The 19,587-nt window shown below is 36.9% G+C and overlaps 1 protein-coding gene across 2 annotated transcripts in view; it reads right to left on the reverse strand.

Annotated features, from left to right (window-relative positions):
* Positions 1-1,894: 1,894 nt before the first annotated feature.
* The window catches only part of LOC144977163 (chymotrypsin-like protease CTRL-1), a 22,490-nt gene continuing 4,797 nt past the window's right edge, over positions 1,895-19,587 (reverse strand). Inside the window, exons 5-8 of one of the 2 annotated variants that reach the window (XM_078922037.1) lie at positions 19,140-19,303; positions 17,528-17,665; positions 12,107-12,249; positions 1,895-4,055 (exon numbers count right to left, since the gene is read on the reverse strand). In XM_078922037.1, coding sequence (XP_078778163.1) covers positions 3,852-4,055; positions 12,107-12,249; positions 17,528-17,665; positions 19,140-19,303 — 649 coding nt within the window. In that variant the 3' untranslated portion in view covers positions 1,895-3,851. The remainder of the gene's footprint in view (positions 4,056-12,106; positions 12,250-17,527; positions 17,666-19,139; positions 19,304-19,587) is intronic. The other variant, XM_078922038.1, reaches the window with a different exon arrangement.

The raw sequence follows: 19,587 nt of genomic DNA on the forward strand, positions 1-19,587 counted from the left end.
AATTAGGAGTGTTCCACAGCGCTACACATAGCTCATGGGGACCGTTTATATTAACGATGTATATATTGCCAAGACTAAGCGACGCTTTTTATAAAAGGCGTATCTGAACACTTCCCTGGGTATTTTCACACATCCTTCGTAAAATTATTTTTTCACTTTCCAAACCCGTCGTGATCCCAACTGTAGCCAATTTTAACTGAGCCACCAAGCGATAAATTTCACTGTTTCATCTAAGCCAAAATTGACCACATTTACCTGGCGAGTCTCAAAACTATGATAAAGTAAATTGCGAATGCCGGAAGTCCGTTATGTAGACACCTTCAAATTGAAAGTTAGGATAGATTGCTACAAGCACATTTCGATTGCCTCACGTTGTAAACAAACTGGTTGACCGTTTCTTCACTGATTGAGTACCTGATTATAAGGAACAATGGTAAGTAGCTTAATTAATTCCCGTGCAAATCAGGACGTTTTCTGCCATTGTTTTGCTCAAGCCCAAGCGAGCTTGCTGTTTTGTGGCGATTTACCTTCATTTCGATTCTTTGAATTTTTCCGCTACGCCTGCCGAAGTTTCTTCTTGATAATTCACTTCTACTTAATAATTCAGTGTATTGGCCTGAAGTCATATTTATTTAAGTTTTTTTTCTTCTGTCATTTACTGATTGAAAATCAAGTTTGCTCATTGCTACATTATTCTAATGTTCTCACAATGGCTGAGCTGTTCGTGGATCGCAGTTCAGACTTGTCGAGCATCGATAAAGATGTGAGGAATAAATTCAATTGGTCATGGCACTAGAAGTTAAAGATGATAATGGTGATTATTTTTCTGACTATGTCAAAAAAATTCTAGAGGCAGGAATATGACTTTGATGAAGTCATCTTTACCTATATGAATGACATGCTTATTTAGCATTCCTTCTACATCAAATTACAGTAAAATTACTTTAAACCGAAAGAAGCTAAACCGAAAAATACCTTAAACCGCAAAGAATTTAATAAATTGTACTAGTTTCTTCATTATCTTTGTACTAATTCTTACGATGAACCGAAATACTTCTAAGAAGGACTTTCTTTAAACCGAAACAACTTGAGAGCACCTTCCCTTTTTCTCTCTCTATTTTTCTTCAAAAATTCGGGAAGGTGGCCCCACATAATAATGCCTGGCGATATTAAAACAAAGAGCGTAAGTATAAGATGAGGGTGAGGGGTGGGGGGTAGGCAAACACTTCAATCACTGCACTTGGGTTTGGCCAGCACCATGATCGCAGACTGGAAAAGGAAGACAACGGGTGACTGGCAGGCGAAAAATGAGGAAAGAGGGGGAGTTGGGGTGTAGAATCACGCAAGCGAGATGTTCTCGCTCGTGTGTTGATGCTTTGGAACCGACTTGATTTTCAACACGACAATAAGGAGGGGGGTGGTATACAACTTACCATTGACATGCCATTTCATTTCCACTTTGATTGAATGTGTGTGTGAGAGGGGGGGGGGGGTTCTATGTAATAAGGCCTTTGAACCTAATGGCTTTTCAACAAAAGAAAGATGTGTAGTGGACAACTTAGCATTGACACGCCTTTTCATTTCCATTTCACTTCACCTCTGAGTAGCTGCGCATCATTCATTATCAATTATCGCACAAGAACTTTCGATCTTATTTTAGCTTTACTTTTTACTAAAAGAAAGCACTGTGCTTACACGTTGGAGTTTAAAATCAAAATACTATGTGAAGTCGATGGAAAAAAAGTTGATCAAGACGGAGATATGTAAAAAACAAGGCATCCCGACCTCAACTCTTTCAACAATTTTGAATTGAAAACGAAAACCCCCAAAAATATTTTTAAAACACCAAAAAATAAAAATTAAAAAAAAATAATAAAATAAAAAAAATAAAACATTTTTAATGGTTACGAAGACAGCATTTATTCAACAACTACATTTAAGGAGAAACCCATGATACGATTAAATGAGCAAATTTCTTAAATAGTTACTACACTTGAAAAACATCGCAAAATGGGAACTTGCTTTAAACCAAAATGTCTTTAAACCGAAATGGTTTAGAAGGTCCCCAAAATTTCGGTTTAAAGTAATTCTACTGTATGACAGTCATACTTCCAGTAAGAAATAACACCCACTATTTTAATATATTTTATTTATCACTCTGCTCTCCAATGATGCCCTTATTTTTAAAAAAATAATTGAATCTTCAGTTTGTCGAAGAGTTTCAGTCAATTTTTATAGAGCTCATTTACAGGTCTATTTTGGCAAGTGATATTATTTTCTTTGTAAATCATTTCTTTATTATGTATTGATAGTTATATTTCTTGTTTTGAACATAATTTGTGAACATTTGAGTGTGCAGTATTCCTCTTATTGGGATCCTGTGTTGGTATCTGGATGAGACTTTTAGGTGATCTCAAACTAAATACATTGATAGCATGCTCTTATAATCTACATCAGTTCCTTATTTGAACCAATTCTCCTTTGTCTTACTTTTTCTTGGGTTATTGTAATTTTAGAATTTTTTGACTATCCCATTTTCTTCCTTTTTACTGACACTGATAAGACCTAAATGTGTCTCAAAAGCTGCAAAACCCTTAAAAACAAACGAAGTAGCCCCAGCTACCCAAGCAAGGGGACAGAAAAAAAAAATCACAACTTCACTCAGAAATGTACTGTCCCTTTGTGTGTGAAGCTAGTGCTCTACTGAGCTGTTGGGATCCCAATGCTTGTTATATGGGAGAATGTCAAGTCTAAATCATTTGATCATGGATCTCTGTTTCCCTGTTTCAATTACTTTTGTTTTCAAGAATATTTGTAAAATTGCGCTCTAGATCTTTTACATTTTGAAAAAAGAACAATAGGACGCTTCCTGGAGACAAGGGTAGTAAAAATCGTGAAAAGCAATAGTGGCAGCGGGGCACAGTGGTATGGTCTTTGCTTCATCCTAAAAAGGTACCGAGTTCAAATCCCCATCAGGCTATCAGGGCCTTGACCTTACCCAAGCACACTTTAAAGTACTGCACTGTGGCCTTGGAAAAAACCCTAAAGAAAGTTTTATCGTTGAAATGAATAATGTTTGAGGCAGGTACTTAATGTCTGTAATCATAAGTGGCTATGTGGTCTTGTGGTTGTGATACTCGCATTCAGACTGGTTAAGGGTTTGAAGTCCCACTCTGAGCAGAGCATAGTAGAGTCATTGGTAAGGCTATTTACTTACATTCTCTCACCGTACTCGGGTTTTAAATGAGTACCTGGTGATTAACAGTGACGAAAAAAAATTGTAATATCGCCTGACAGGCATCATGTCTCATCCTATGTGCTGAATGTTACTGTTGGCCAAAGACCCCTTGTAAAGTGCTTTGAGCACGTTTAGTGCAGATTTCTAAAACGATGAGGTGGAAAAAAACAAAACGAGCCCAAACATGTTATGATTAGAGATGTTAAGCTAAAAAAACAAGCAAATCAAACAATATTTTAGTATTGTCCTGTTAATATGTATTTAATAACAAAGAAGTCTAGTCTTAGGTCTTAGAATAAAAAAATTGGAGATCGTGATAAAGACTGTTTCCGAATTGACCCCTTTGTGGCTGATCAATTTTCAATTGAGATGTTATCATCCACGTAATAATAAAATTTTAGCAAATTTTATTTTTAGTATTTAGTTTTTTCTATTATGAAGGCACTTATTTCTTTTCTGATGCATTTAAACACTTAAAACACTTGAAACTTTGGTGTGTTGAACAATGTTAAAAGTAAAAGGAGAGAATAATTTTTTAAAGTAAAAAAAGAGACCTTGAAAACAATTGAATTGTAAATTCCTATTTTTTTAAAATGTGTCAGCCAACCTTCCCTTATTCTTGTGTTTTATAACTGTTACTACTAATACCAGTGTTTCCGCTTTTAAGATGTTGTGTTAGCCAGTGTGTGTAATAATGTAGATGTGTATATTGCCCTGCGTACTGGCCACAGATATCTTTGAATCCACTAGAGACAATTCCGTACTGATAGTATTGATTTCCTGGTCCCTTGCAAACAACTGGACCCCCCGAGTCTCCCTGTGGATGGCAATATAAATAAATAAAGAGTCATTATAGTAGCTTTATTATACCAAACCACTCGTACATGTATACTTATGTTGATGGATAATTGACTTCAGCTTTAAAAAACAAAACAATGTCAGACCTGCCAATCATCCAATTTTATCGGGTTTGTCCCGATTTGGCCTGGCTGAAAAAATCGTTTTTAAAAAAAAGAAATTTCATTTTGGATTACATACAAATTTACAAGATCAGATAGATGTCATCACACTTCTAATCTGTTTTGTTCTTTGGAGGTAAGGGAACCTTGTTAATATTAATATGTGATATATTATAATTTTTCATACAAAAACAGATTAGTCGGTAACCATGAGCGCTTAGCATGTCTCTGTTTGGGTTAGCCAGTTGGTTGGCAGGTCTGCAATGCGTAAACGAGTGTTTTATGCTCAAATGTCACTTCAGCCAAAAACAATAGGATAATTGTCACGATCAGGGGTTTGAGCTCAGTGGTTATTTGTTAGATTTTTATTCTTCTTTTTTGTTTTTTGTCCTTTTAATCTTTTTAAAAGCTATTATAATTTTAATCGTTTTCATGCAATACTGATTTGTGAATTACCTCACTGCTGCGTGGTTTGTGATTGATTATATCAAGGACTTGGCGTGGTCCTGTTGGTTATTGGGGTTATTAGTACTATTATTATTATTATTATTATTATTATTATTATTATTATTATTATTATTATTATTATTATTATTATTATTATTATTATTATTATTATTACAGGCCTGTAAATTTTCAGCCCATAGGCTGGTTGCATACTTTGAAACAATTTTCACTTTTCAGTCTTTCAACTGTCAACATTGAGATGCTCTATTATCATCTTTTATGGAAACTATGAAGCCTAATAACAGATCGTAATCTACGATTGTGTCAGTCTAAAATGTCAGTCTAATTTTAGCCTGTCGGGATAATCTGAAAATGACTAAGCTCTGCTACCGGGCTTTACCGGTGATGAATCGCGCCACCCATCGTGAAACTGAAACTACTTTCGTCATCCGAGGTCTCATGTCATGAATCTGAAATCTGCTCGCTGCTCGCTATTTATCTTTGTGAAGCGAAGACATAATTTCAGTCCAAAAGGCTGAAAATGAAAAATTGAATTACAAATTATGCATTTACTATATTACGAAGCGCCCTCGCTTTCTTTTTTTTTCGACGGCGTTGTTATGGTTATGTTTTCCCTGTCCGAGATAGACCATAAAGTAATAAGTAAGCTGAAATTACTTTCGTCAGTTCTATTTTTACGGATTGCTTATCAATTTTTTTTTAAATGCCCGAGACTTACATTCTGGCCCTCCAGAAAAACGCGCGTCATGCGGCCGCATATTTCGCCTTCCATCACATATTTTTGCATTTTTGTGTTCCTCTGCATATGCCATAGAATTAAACGAATGAGAATACGTACGAAGCCTAAAAAGTGTCCACCAATGAAAGCATTCAGCGCCATTTTGTTGTTGGCTGAGAATGTAGTAATTACCATTCATTCGGTATCTATGTCAACATAACGACACAAGAAAAACAACAAACAATATCAAAATCCACAATAAAATGTTTCAGAACTGTTGCGTATATTTATGGCACAACGAAGCTGTCAAAAAATGAAGTTAGAGAATGTGTGTAATCATGTATTATAATAACCTGTAATGTGTTTTCCAACCACCACATCATCTACTACTACAACCACCACCACAATATCATCACTAACACTACTACTACAACCACCAGCCCCACATCATTATCACTACCACTACTACTACACCACCACCAGCACATCATCATCACTACCACTACTACAATCACCACAACCACATCGTCATCACTACCACTACTACTGCAACCACCACCACCATATCATCATCATTACCACTACTACCACAACCACCACCACCACTACTACTACAACCACCACCACATCACTACCTCAACTACTACAACCACCACCACAATAGCATCACTACCACTACTACTACAACCACCACAACCACATCGTCATCACGACCACTACTACTACAACCACCACCATATCATTACCATTACCACTACTACTACAACCACCACTACCACCATATCATTACCATTACCACTACTACTGCAACCACCACTACCACATCTTCATCACTACCACTACTACTACAACCACCACCACATCATCATCACTATCACTACTACTACAACTACAACCACCACCACATTATCATCACTACCACTACTACTACTGCAACCACCGCCACCATATCATCATCATTGAATTTTTTTTTTTTAATTGAGCTTTATATAGTGCAATATCTACTAAATGTGCTCAAAGCGCTTTACAAGGGGGTCCCTGGTCAACATTTAACATGTAGGACGGGACATGACGCCTGTTAGGCGATATTACAATTTTTCGGACAAAGACAACTCTGTTAACGACCAGGTACTCATTTTACACCTGAGTACGGTGAGAGAATGTGAGTAAAGAGCCTTTTCCAAGGACTCAACTATGCGCCGAGCGCGAGGCTCGAACCCAGGACCTTCCGATCCGGAAGCGAGTGTCATACTACTAGACCACATAGCCGCATCATTACCACTACTACTACAAACACCACCACCACATCATCATCACGACCACTACTACTACAACCACCACCACCACCATATCATTACCATTACCACTACTACTACAACCACCACCACATCATCATCACTACCACTACTACTACAACTACAATCATCACCACCACCACATCATCATCACTATTACTACTACAACTACAACCACCACCAACACCACATCACCTCACTAACACTCAGTACTACAATCACTACCATTAGGTTTTGGAGCTTTACTTCACTTGAAATAAGGAAACTTCGGAATTGTATTTGGCATTGTGTTTATATATTATAATATAATTCTAATCAGTTATCTATTTAATTTAGAACTAGATACTATACAATATGTATGCCAAATACCACCCCAATTCCCCTTTCTTGTGTGCGGGAATTCCTCTTTCGGCATTGAAATTGAGTGTGAGAGAGTCATCACTACACACATAAACAACAGAAACAATTAACAAGACTATGACACGCAACCACTCACACACGAGGCTATACTATTTATCCTTTTCTCTATATAGAATAGGACAAGACAAACAATAGCTTGACTCTCGCTACACTTCGCATTGATGTTTGTCGTCTCACGAGTTCAACTCTCGGTCGACCTGTCAATATTCCTTTTTGCCTCGGACGTAATCATTAATAGAATGTTGTGTGGTTTTGACCGTGAAGAAAACCTTAAGAAGTCACATTTATATCATTTTTGAGAGATCGTTTTGAATAATTTTGAGTTAAACGAGCGAGCAGCAACTTGTTTTCATGAACGGCCGATCAGCGCTTGTTTACTATAGTAACGCGATTCCCAGCCAACATCAAAATGGCGGATATTTTTCTCATCGAGGCCGCTGGTTGGTTAACCAATAAGACAATAGAGAATAAAAAATTTTTTCGCGGCGGTGGTGGGGTTTGAACCTGCGACCTTATTGGTACGACAACTCCGCCTGGCAGGTGAGAGTGTGGCTCTACCGTGTGAGCTATCCACGAACACAAAAATATTCGTTTCAAACTCAAAGTCATTACTAGATCCCTCTCTCACCCACTTCTTGAGACCGCCGATTCGTTCGTACACCACCATCGCGAATAATTTTGACCAGCAGTTAAGCTTAAGCCAATATTCTCAACACAAACATTGGCTTAAGCTTAACTGCTGGTCAAAATTATTCGCGATGGTGGTGTACGAACGAATCGGCGGTCTCAAGAAGTGGGTGAGAGAGGGATCTAGTAATGACTTTGAGTTTGAAACGAATATTTTTGTGTTCGTGGATAGCTCACACGGTAGAGCCACACTCTCACCTGCCAGGCGGAGTTGTCGTACCAATAAGGTCGCAGGTTCAAACCCCACCACCGCCGCGAAAAAAAAAAAAAAAAAAAAATTTTTATTCTCTATTGTCTTCTGGCACTTTTCTATTCACTTCATATCTTGTTGTTACCAACATAAGTGCCTGCTCCACTCACTTTTCTGAATTAAAAATTAACCAATAAGAGCACCGTACGGTTTCCATTGGGTAAATTCCTTGGCATATGCACACATATTGCTTTAAAAAAACGAAATAATTTTAACAATAAATGCTAAACTTATAATAAACGAAACAAAAAGGCGTGGCATTGACTTCTTTTCGGACCACTTGTAGCATTGTGACAATTAAAAAAAAAAAAATTTTATGCCGTTTCTTCAATTTTGAGATTTTTGTACTAGGGAACATATGTGACCCTACGCCTCGAAGCGGTATTAAGTCGGGATTTGGAAAACGAAGAAAACTGGTTTTAAAATGGAAATGGTCAAAATTATCAAATTTCAGTTTTTGGTTGTTTCAGAAACTACAATCATTTTGCTACACAAATACACAATAATTCAACATAAATATTTGCGATAAGTTACATAAATTTTAAGTTTAAAAATGCAACTATCAGTGACACATTCAAAACGAGAGTTGAATATTTCTCAGAGAGCCACCATTTCCAAGACTTAGTAATATTAGTCTTTTTCTCCACCAATACCATGTAAGATACCACAGCAAAGGGTGTGTCTTTATCTATCTCAGAGAAAGCATGACTGTTTCCACAATTTCATTGTTTAACCAATAATGAACTTTAAAAAATGGAAACAAATCTACGTTTTTCCCTGACAACCTTACAAATGAATGATTCTGATTGGTCAACGCTATTGACATGCGCCTGTTGGTCATTAAAATTACCATAACCACCATCACCACCACATCATCATCACTATTACTACAACCATCACTACCACTACTTCTACAACCACCACCATCACTACCACTACTTCTACAACCACCACCACCACATCATCATCACTACCACTCCTACTACAACCACCACCACATCATCATCATCACTACAGCTACTACTTCAACTACAACCACCATCACCACCACATCATCATCACTACTACTACAACCATCACTACTACTACTACTACTACTACTACTACTACTACTACTACTACTACTACTACTACTACTACTACTCTCCTACAACCACATCACCATCCCTACCACCACTACGTACTACAACAACCACCATATCACCGTCCCCACGACTACTGCTACAACCACCATCCCTACCACCACTATTACAACTACTACCACATCACCATTCATGCCACCACAACTACAATCACCATTACATCATCATCTCTACCACCACCATCACATCACCATCCCTTCAACTACTATTACAACCACCACAACGTCACCCCCCCCCCCCCCCCCCCCCCACCACCACCACCACCAATACTACTGCAATCAGGGTTGCAAGCCGTAAACATCCTTCAAACAAATTTAGCAAATCAATCTCTCTCTCTCTCTCTCTCTCTCTCTCTCTCTCTCTCTCTCTCTCTCTCTCTCTCTCTCTCTCTCTCTCTCTCTCCCTCTTCACACATACACACGCACACACACACACACACACACACACACACACACACACACAAAATAAAAAATTGCGCTCATTGGATTAATTTTCATGTTCACCTTCCTGTACTTGCAAATAATAGCTAATCACAAATATGTACTTTCGCCTCAAACTTTAGTCTCGTTAGTTTTTCAAGTTCATGTTGCTCTACTTATCACTAGATGCACTTTTAGCACTCTCCCTCTCAAACACACACACACACACACACACACACACACACACACTACAACCACCACCACCACATTTTCATCACAACCACTACTACTACATTCACCACCACCACCACATCATCACTACCACTACTACTTCAACCACCACCACCACATCATCAATACTACTACAATCACCACCACTACATCATCACTACTACTACTACTAATACTACTACTACTACTACTACTACTACTACTACTACTACTACTACTACTACTACTCACACCACATCATCATTACTACTACAACCACTGCCACTACTACAACTACAACCACTACCACCACCACCACATCATCATCACCACTCGTCATCATCACTACTACTACTACTACTACTACTACTACTACTACTACTACTACTACTACTACTACTACTACTACTACTACTACTACTACTACTACTACTACTACTACTTCTACTATTATTATTATTATTATTACTACTACTACTACTACTACTACTACTACTACTACTACTACTACTACTACTACTACTACTACTGCTGCTGCTGCTACTACTACTACTACTACTATAACCACCAACACCACATCTTCCTCACTACCACCATTACTACAATCACTACCATTAGGTGATTAACTTCATTTGAAATAAGGAAACTTTGAGGTTGTATTTGGCAATGTGTTTATATATCATACTCTACACTGCGTAGCATTTTCCCCTCTGAGCGGTAATTTAGTGCTAGGTCAACTCGACCCCATTAGTGAGGTCAGTCCATGGGTAGAACAGGTAGCGGTCAGGGGGAATCTGTGATGCCACTGATGGTAATTAATTGCTGCAATATTTCATGGTATTGCTCAGTTGCGATTTTTTGGGCAATTTTTAGGTCGAGTGATTTGCATATTTTGCTCCTTTTTGCATGCATATTCACTTAATCTTGACGCATATTTTTCACTTCTAAAATGCATAAATCCGCGGGGCCAGTACATTACATCAATCGCAGTGCGGATATCAATGCCAGAGTCGTATCCCTTAATTTTTATTATCATATCTATAACCAGTAGAGTATGTATTACTATTACGTACTAATTAATTGTTATGAACGCAATGACCGAAATTTTCCGAATAGTTGAAAAATGGGCATTTACAGGCCTGTTATTATTATTATTATTATTATTATTATTATTATTATTATTATTATTATTATTATTATTATTATTATTATTATTATTATTATCATTATTATTATTATCATTATTATTTTTATTATTATTATTATTATTATTATTATTATTATTATTATTATTATTGAAAAATGGGCATTTACAGGCCTGTTATCATTATTATTATTATTATTATTATTATTATTATTATTATTATTATTATTTTATTATTATTATTATTATTATTATTATTATTATTATTATTATTATTATTATTATTAGTTGACAAGCTATGATGAGTAAATTTAGAACAAAATTTTCTACTTATAACAAGGGTTTATTTTCTGAATAGCGAGTCCTATGCTTAGGTCTATACAGACGTTGGGAATTGCCCTGCGTCAACGACATAAAGTGTTACATTGACCAATTCATTTCCTTTTGCCTGATCTAAAGAGACCCAGCTACCCATCTACTTTACTGCTGGGAGAACGAATCACACAGACCGTAGCCTTCGTGAACTCACTTCCTCAAAATTTATGTCACTATACAGAGCAGCAATTGCCTAAGGAAAGTGAAATGTGAGTTGTCATTAGCAGCGCTCAGTGACTCAATGCAACAACAACAAAAAGAAAGATCCCACTATTCAGTACATTTCATTAATCACTTTCTTTTGGTGATCGTGGTCATGTATTATGACGTAATTTTCTGGGAAATATCAGGCAATGAATTTCCAAAGGCTTTACCCAAACACACTACTCGGTCCCGTTCCTTTGGTTAGGAAACCAGGGTGCTAACCAAAATGCCACATTCGCCGGGTAAGTAGCCCTTCAGAACCATTAGGCCAATGGAGCCGGGGTTTTACCCGGTTTCTATGGAGCGAAACAGACAATAGCAATTGCTTGATATCCTTTGGATAGGACGCTAGTCTATCGCAAAGTACTTTCTGCCAGATCTAATATACCCAGCTACCCAATCACCACTTGGGGTGAGCAGAGGGGTCAAAATAATGAATTCACTCGTGATAGCTTGGTTCTTTTGCATGCGAGTGCTCTACCAACTAAGCCGTCAGGACCCCCGCCTACGCCAAGTAAATATGATTAAAATACTTTTAATTGATAACTTCGGCAAGGTTTATATGAGAAAAGTCTACCTGACAGGCATCGTGACCATTTCCACCAGCACAGAAAACCTTGGGCTGGTACCACATGCCGTAGTAATACTGACATCTGTCCTCGGATAGGATCTCAAGGGTGGTCCACTGTAAGCGATGACTACCATTGACAGTTTTGGGGTCTGGAATGAGTAAAGTATTTTTTAAAAAGTAAGCATGAGCAAAGTGCCCATTTCCACGGACTTTACCATGCCCGATGAGAATGTCCTGTTAATGCTTTATTTATTCCCCAGTAGGCCCTCTGAATGAAATCAAAATTCCCATTCCATTTTATGGCCTTTTGACACACTGTATCTACCTGACTCGAGTGGTAAAATCTTATCCTAGGACACAACGCCGGGGCCAGAGTTTTGCCATCGTCACCAATGTAGTCAGTTATTACTCTTATGTCCGCTTGACATTTGATAAAAAATACAAAACGTGAAGCAGTAAGCTGAACCATCGACTATGTACTGTATGGCCAATTGGGTAAATAACAAAGTATTGTGCAGCGAAATGAGAATCTGGAAATGAAAGTGTTCATTTTATATATATATATATATATATATATATATATATATATATATATATATATATATATATATATATATATATATATATATATATATATCTAAAGGTGCTCAAATCACTTTATAAGGGTCCTTGGCCAACATAAAAACATGTTAGACGAGACATGACTGTTAAGCGAAATTGCAATTGTTTCCCGACAGAGACGACATTGTAAACAGCGAGGTACTCATTTTAACAGTGAACAAGGTGAGAGAATGCGAGTAAAGAGCCTTTTCCAAGGACTCAATTATGGGCCACTCAGAGCGGGACTCGAACCCAGTACCTTCCGATCCAAAGGCGAGTGTCATATCACAAGACCACATGCATAGCCGCACAAAAAAAGTGATGAGAGAATAGATACATATGTATTGAAGGAGGAGAGAGTGGATGGAGTGAGTTAAGTTCCTGGATATTTATAGAAGGAACCAAATTGACGTCACTCATCTCATTGTTATTGTTTTTAGACACCTATTTTTATGATTAGTTCTCATTAAAATATATCAGACTATAACGTTCAATGTTCCATGTAGATTTTTGGGCTGGAGTGATATTTCTGGCTGGCGGACTTTGTGAGTATTTTAATTTAACACAGAGCATCAATAGAAGGAATGAATTTGACGTTAGTCAAACCGTTGTTATTGCTTTTAGACAGTCATTTTTATAATTAACTTATCACTAAGCAGGGGCGTGGCTCTATTTGTTCAAATGGTGCCTGGCACCACATCCATGTTTTAAAAATGGATAACAGCATTTTTTTAAATATATAAAACTGAGAAATGGTATATATCGCCTTTTATCAACAGTGCGAAACAGACTCCCTTTCTGTCACAACGCCTTCTACCCACGCTTTTCTCCCGATTCACACAGTCCGTTGATGACTGTCGTCAGCGACTGTGTACCATGGCTGAGCGAGTGACTGGATTTCCCCACTCAAACGATTCCAAGGAGCGGATCTTTGCTGGCTCCATTTAAGGCTATTACTATAATGTACTATAATGTTGCCACATTGAATACCTGGCTCGAATTTTTACCATCTTCAGATACGAGAAAAAACCCGCCTCAGGAGCCGAGAAATTTTTGCTCCAACTCTGTTGGACTGGGGAAAAATAGCTAAGGTTGGTCATTTACGTCCTAGTCATAGTATGGTAACTTCGACCATCTTTATTATTATCGAAATCACGATTATTAACAAGTTCATTTGTTTCTCTCTCTGTGTCGTGATTATTGTATATATTAATTTATTATTATTATTATTCTTATTTATTATTATTATTATTATTATTATATATTATTATTTATTATTATTATTATTATTATTATTATTATTATTATTATTTATTATTATTATATTATTATCATTCATATATCATTATTATTCATCATTATTATTATATGCTGCAAAATTGATATGAAGGAATGTGAACGAGTTAAGTCAACATTTATTGATAGTGATGCTATATGCTAAATGATGATCTTCGCGGAATATGCGTGTTGACTTTGTAGTGTGTGTGTGTGCGTGCGCGTATATCTCAAACAACCCATACAGACTAGGTATAATAGCAAGATAGATAGATAGATAGAGAGAGAGAAGAAGAGAAGAGAGAGAGAGAGAGAGAGAGAGAGAGAGAGAGAGAGAGAGAGAGAGAGGAGAGAGAGAGGAGATCTTGTATGGTGTCATGTTTGATTTCCGAAGTGGAATGGGGCTGTTTCATGACGTAACTACAGTACTCATTTAATAGGCCATGGGCTGTTTACATTCTTACGCTTTGTAAGTTTTGAAATTACCCTTTGTTCGATTGACATTCAATGTCTGCATGTGTCCCTTTAGCCATGTGTCCCAGATGGTAAAAGACTAAATTCATGGTATAAAATATGTTTTTTATTGTTGGTAATTGAGAATACTTTCCTTTCTATTGCTTTTCCATGAATTCTTTCTACTCCATCAAGAGGATGGTTTATTATTTTTGATGCCTCTTTGATAGATTTTGAAATATTTTATTTATCTTTAAGTCGGCATCCTCCAAACCACATGGTGCAGCCAAACGCAATTACACGTTTAATCAATGAGTCATAAACTCTTAACATAGTTTTCTTCCTTACTTGAAATGCTCTCAATTTCCTTAGGATGTATAATCTTTGGGCAACTTTCTTAGATATTATATTAATATGTTGAGAGAAATTGAGGGAACTATCAATGGTTATTCCTAAATATTTAAAATAGTCAGCTATCTCAACATCATCTTTACCGATCGCCACACACTTTAAGTCGTTTTTATTATTATTATTATTATTATTATTATTATTATTATTATTATTATTATTATTATTTTATTATTATTATTATTATTATTATTATTATTATTATTATTATTATTATTATTATTATTATTATATTATTTATAAAACAAATCGACATTGCTCCCGTGGCAGGTTAAACGGGTATTCCTCGGGACTACTCGCATTCGCACCCTCCCCCCCCCCCCCCACCCCCACCACACACACTCACACAGCTCTTTTTTTTTTTTTGGGGGGGGGGGGTTGGCGTTGTTTGTAGATTATAATTCAAGGTTACAATGCCCACCCCTGTCTTCACGTAGTCAAGGCTTTTTGGCATCTGCCAATCCCAAATTATGTCTGTGTCAAGGTCGACCGTGATGTCGCGTCAACGAGGAGAAAAAAAAAAAGTACAACCAACAAAAATTAAAAAGGTTAATAATGATAATAACTGTCATATTATGTCATTACAATGGAAATTACGAAAGTCGGAAAACTTATTTTATTTTGTATGGAACCCATCATAAATTTTACGGTGATGAAAAACGAAACCTTTTGTTCATCTACCGCTTCCTGAAAATTCATAAAAATATTATTTAAAAAAAAATAATACAGCATTTATTTGGCGGAATATCCACTAAAAGTGCTCAAAGCGCTTTACAAGGGGTCCCAAGCCAACAGCAATACTAAACATGAAGGACGAGACATGACGCCTGTCAGGCGATGTTACAATTTTCTTTTCCGACAAAGACAACGAACGGCCATGTACTAGACTTGTAAATTCTCAGTCAATTAACTGAAATCAGTCAATTTGTCAAATTCAAATATTAAAAAAAGGAAAGAAAGAAAGAAGTGAAGAGAGAAAGAATTCACAAATCATAGTCGCATGACCGTAAAGTAATTAGGAGTATTCCATAACGCTACGCATATCTCATGGGAGCCGTTCATATTAACGATGGATTTATTGCCAAGGCTAAGCGGCGCTTTTTAGAATTGGCGTGACTGAACACATCCCAGTGTAGTTTCACACAGCCTTCGTTAAATTATTTTTTCACTTTCCAACCTGTCGTGATCCCAACGGTAGCCAATTTTAACTGAGCCGCCGAGCGATAAATTTCACTGTTTCATCTAAGCCAAAATTGACCACATTTACAAGCTGGGCTTTAAAAGTATAAAAAAAAGTAAAATGCGAATGCCGGAAGTAACATCTGATAATGGGAGACACCTTTAAATCGAACGTTAGATTAGGATAGATTGCTACAAGCACATTCCGATTGCCTCACGTTGTAAACAAACTGGTTGACCGTTTCTTCACTGATTGGGTACCTAATTATAAGGAACAATGGTAAGTAGCCTAATTAATTCCAGTGCAAATCAGGACGCTTTCTGCCATTGTTTTGCTCAAGCCCAAGTGAGCTTGCTGTTTTGTGGCGATTTACCTTCCCTTCCCTTCATTTCGATTCTTTGAATTTTTCCGCTACGCCTGCCGAAGTTTCTTCTTGATAATTCACTTCTACTTTTACTTCTACTTAATAATTCAGTGTATTTGCCAGAAGTCATATTTATTTAAGTTTTTTTTCTGTCATTAACTGATGGAAAATCAAGTTTGCTCATGGCTACATTATTCTAATTATGTTCTCACAATGGCTGAGCTGTTCGTGAATCGCAATTCAGACTTGTCAAGCATCGATAAAAATGTGAGGAATAAATTCAATTGGTCATGGCTAGAAGTTATAGATGATAATGGTGATTATTTTTCTATGTCAGAAAAATTCCAGAGGCAGGAATATGACTTGATGAAATGAAGTCATCTTTACCTATATTCTATATGAATGACATGCTTATTCTTATTATTTAGCATTCCTTCTACATCAAATTATGGCAGTCATACTTCCAGTAAGAAATAACACCCACTATTTAAATGTATTGTATTTATCACTCTCCTCTCCAATGATGCCCAATTTAAAAAAAAAAAATCAAATCTTCAGTTTGTCGAAGAGTTTCAGTCAATTTTTATAGAGCTCATTTACAGGTCTACATGTACTCATTTTACACCTGAGTACGGTGAGAGAATGTGAGTAAAGAGCCTTTTCCAGGGACTCAACCCTGCGCCACTCAGAGCGGATCTCGAAACCTGGACCTTCCGACCCGAAATCGAGAGTCATACCACTAGACCCCATCACAGAACAGGGAGGGGCACTGGTCTGTTGGCCACGTAGCCTCAATATTAATTAAAATTTATTTCTAATTTCATCAATATTTAGAGTAAAAACATAGTTCTTGGTATCAAACCTATTGTAAATTTAACGCTGATCACGAATCTGACGTAAAAACAGCGAAAATCAAAAAAAAAATTGTCCAATTTTTTATACTGCCAATCCCCCGATCGCCGATCGACTCGTAAAATATTAAGCAAGGCGGGCTTTGCGAGCGACCGACCGTCCCTCTGCTCGTCGGCCAGGTATTTGGCCGCACACATTGCGTTTTCACTCCGGTTTGCCTGATCGGCGATCGACCCTCGATCAAAACTGAGCGTGTATGAAGCCTTTTATATGCCGTTTAAACATGTGTACTGACCATCAGTCTTTCCCCATCCCATAGTCACACAGTTTGAAGCATCGTACACAGACATGGCATCGTCGATCATGCATACCGGGACATTGCATCGGTCATAGGTAATCGGTTTCGTCAATGTGATGACCGCAATGTCATTCTCTGGAACGGCAAATAAAAAGACCATGATCACATAAAAAAGTAAATGAAGATGGGTCTAGTTTTGAGCCTACTTTGAAAATGATAACATGATGAAATTGATTATAATAACAGTTAATGTAGTAGTAGTAGTAGTAGTAGTAGTAGTAGTAGTAGTAGTAGTAGTAGTAGTAGTAGTAGTAGTAGTAGTAGTAGTAGTAGTTATAGTGGTAGTTATAGTGGTAGTAGTAGTGGTATTAGTAGTAGTAGTAGTAGTAGTAGTAGTAGTAGTAGTAGTAGTAGTAGTAGTAGTAGTAGTAGTAGTGGTGGTGGTGGTGGTGGTGGTGGTGGTGGTAGTGTTAGAAATCTCATTACAAGAGACATCTTATATTCTATACGTTTCTCAACGGGAAGTCAATGGAGTTCTCTTAGCAAACCCGATGCAGATTGGTTTCTCCTCTTTCTATATAAGCCTGGCAGCATCGTTCTGGGTTACCTGAAGGGATTTTAATTTGTCTTTATTTATAGAAGAGGGGAGAGAATTGCAATAATCTATTGACATTATTATTAGTAGTAGTAGTAGTTGTTGTTGTTGTCGCTGTTGTTGTTATTCTAGAAATGATAAATCGTAGTAGTAGTAGTGTAGTAGTAATAGTAATAGTAGTAGTAGAGGTAGTTGTTGTTGTAATAGGAGTAGTAGCATTACCTCTCGGATCTAGGAACTTGAGACAATTTTGACATGTTGAGGATCGTGTAATTTAAATCGATCGATATTTCGATATTTAAAGTTAAACTTTGCTTTGTCAAATGACATTGAATATTGTCAGAGAACAACAGCATCGGAGATACACACACATGTATCTATCTCCGACAGCATTGTCTCTTCGTCAACAAAATTTTTCTGGCCACAAAAGACACAGCTAGAAATGTTGATTCAGCCACAGCAACCCAGTCACTGAATATTGAGTGTTTTACCATTCAATCTTATTTATAACAGCATATAATCCTGGTGGCCCCCCGTTGGTAGAATACTAGAGGAATGATGGAAATGGGAGGCTTAGGATGGGAACAGTACAGGCAATGGACTTTTCGGGTACAAACCCTTCGCCAGCATAAATATTTTTAAAAAAAAAAGTTAAAACGTCAGCATGGCGTCTTTTGGTAGTAGAGCGTCCATAGGGTGTGATAAGAATGTTAAATGGAAAAACACGCTAACCTGACCGGATTCAAATTCGTGTAGTCTGTCACCCAGTGGTGATCTGGTACCTCGGTCTGTTAGACCTATCTTCTAAAGGGTATTATGCTTTTTTTTTAACCGGAAAAAGAAACTCCGACTACATAGGCTTTTGGGCACTGGAATACTAATTATACTTATAACTATGACTATTTAATAATATTGTAGTTAGATGGGTATACTGTGTGACAGTGATAGGTTACACAGGACCTTAATTTAATATGTTTACACATTTTAAATATGGTTATAACTTTTTTAACGTACTGAAGTTGAATCCACTGAAATCCTCATGTACATCCACCCTTGCCACTGTGTGTTCCAGAAGCCCGGGGATCTTGTCCGGGTCATCTTTCGGCGATAGAGGCATGACTGAGGACCCAGTGTAGACCCTTAGAGTATCTGGCTTGTCTTCAATAGATCTCAACATTCTGATGAGAAAAAAAAATCTCTTGATAGCCTTACGGAGTTTTAAGACGGCAGTAAATTACTTTGAAATCAGAAATTGTTATCTGGTTAACCCTCTCCTTAACAACTATATGAAAATCGTAACGTTTGTAACGTTACAATGAACATTTTTATTAGGTATTCAGATTTGTTTTGAGCATCTAAGAATTATTATAATGGAGCTAAGCTCCCAAACAATGTAGCTCAATAATAATAATAATAATAATAATAATAATAATAATAATAATAATAATAATAATAATAATAA

This window comes from Berghia stephanieae, chromosome 7 (genome assembly GCF_034508935.2).
Source record: "Berghia stephanieae isolate SIO BIC M18660-M18661 chromosome 7, UCSD_Bste_1.3, whole genome shotgun sequence".
NCBI lineage: Eukaryota > Metazoa > Mollusca > Gastropoda > Nudibranchia > Aeolidiidae > Berghia > Berghia stephanieae.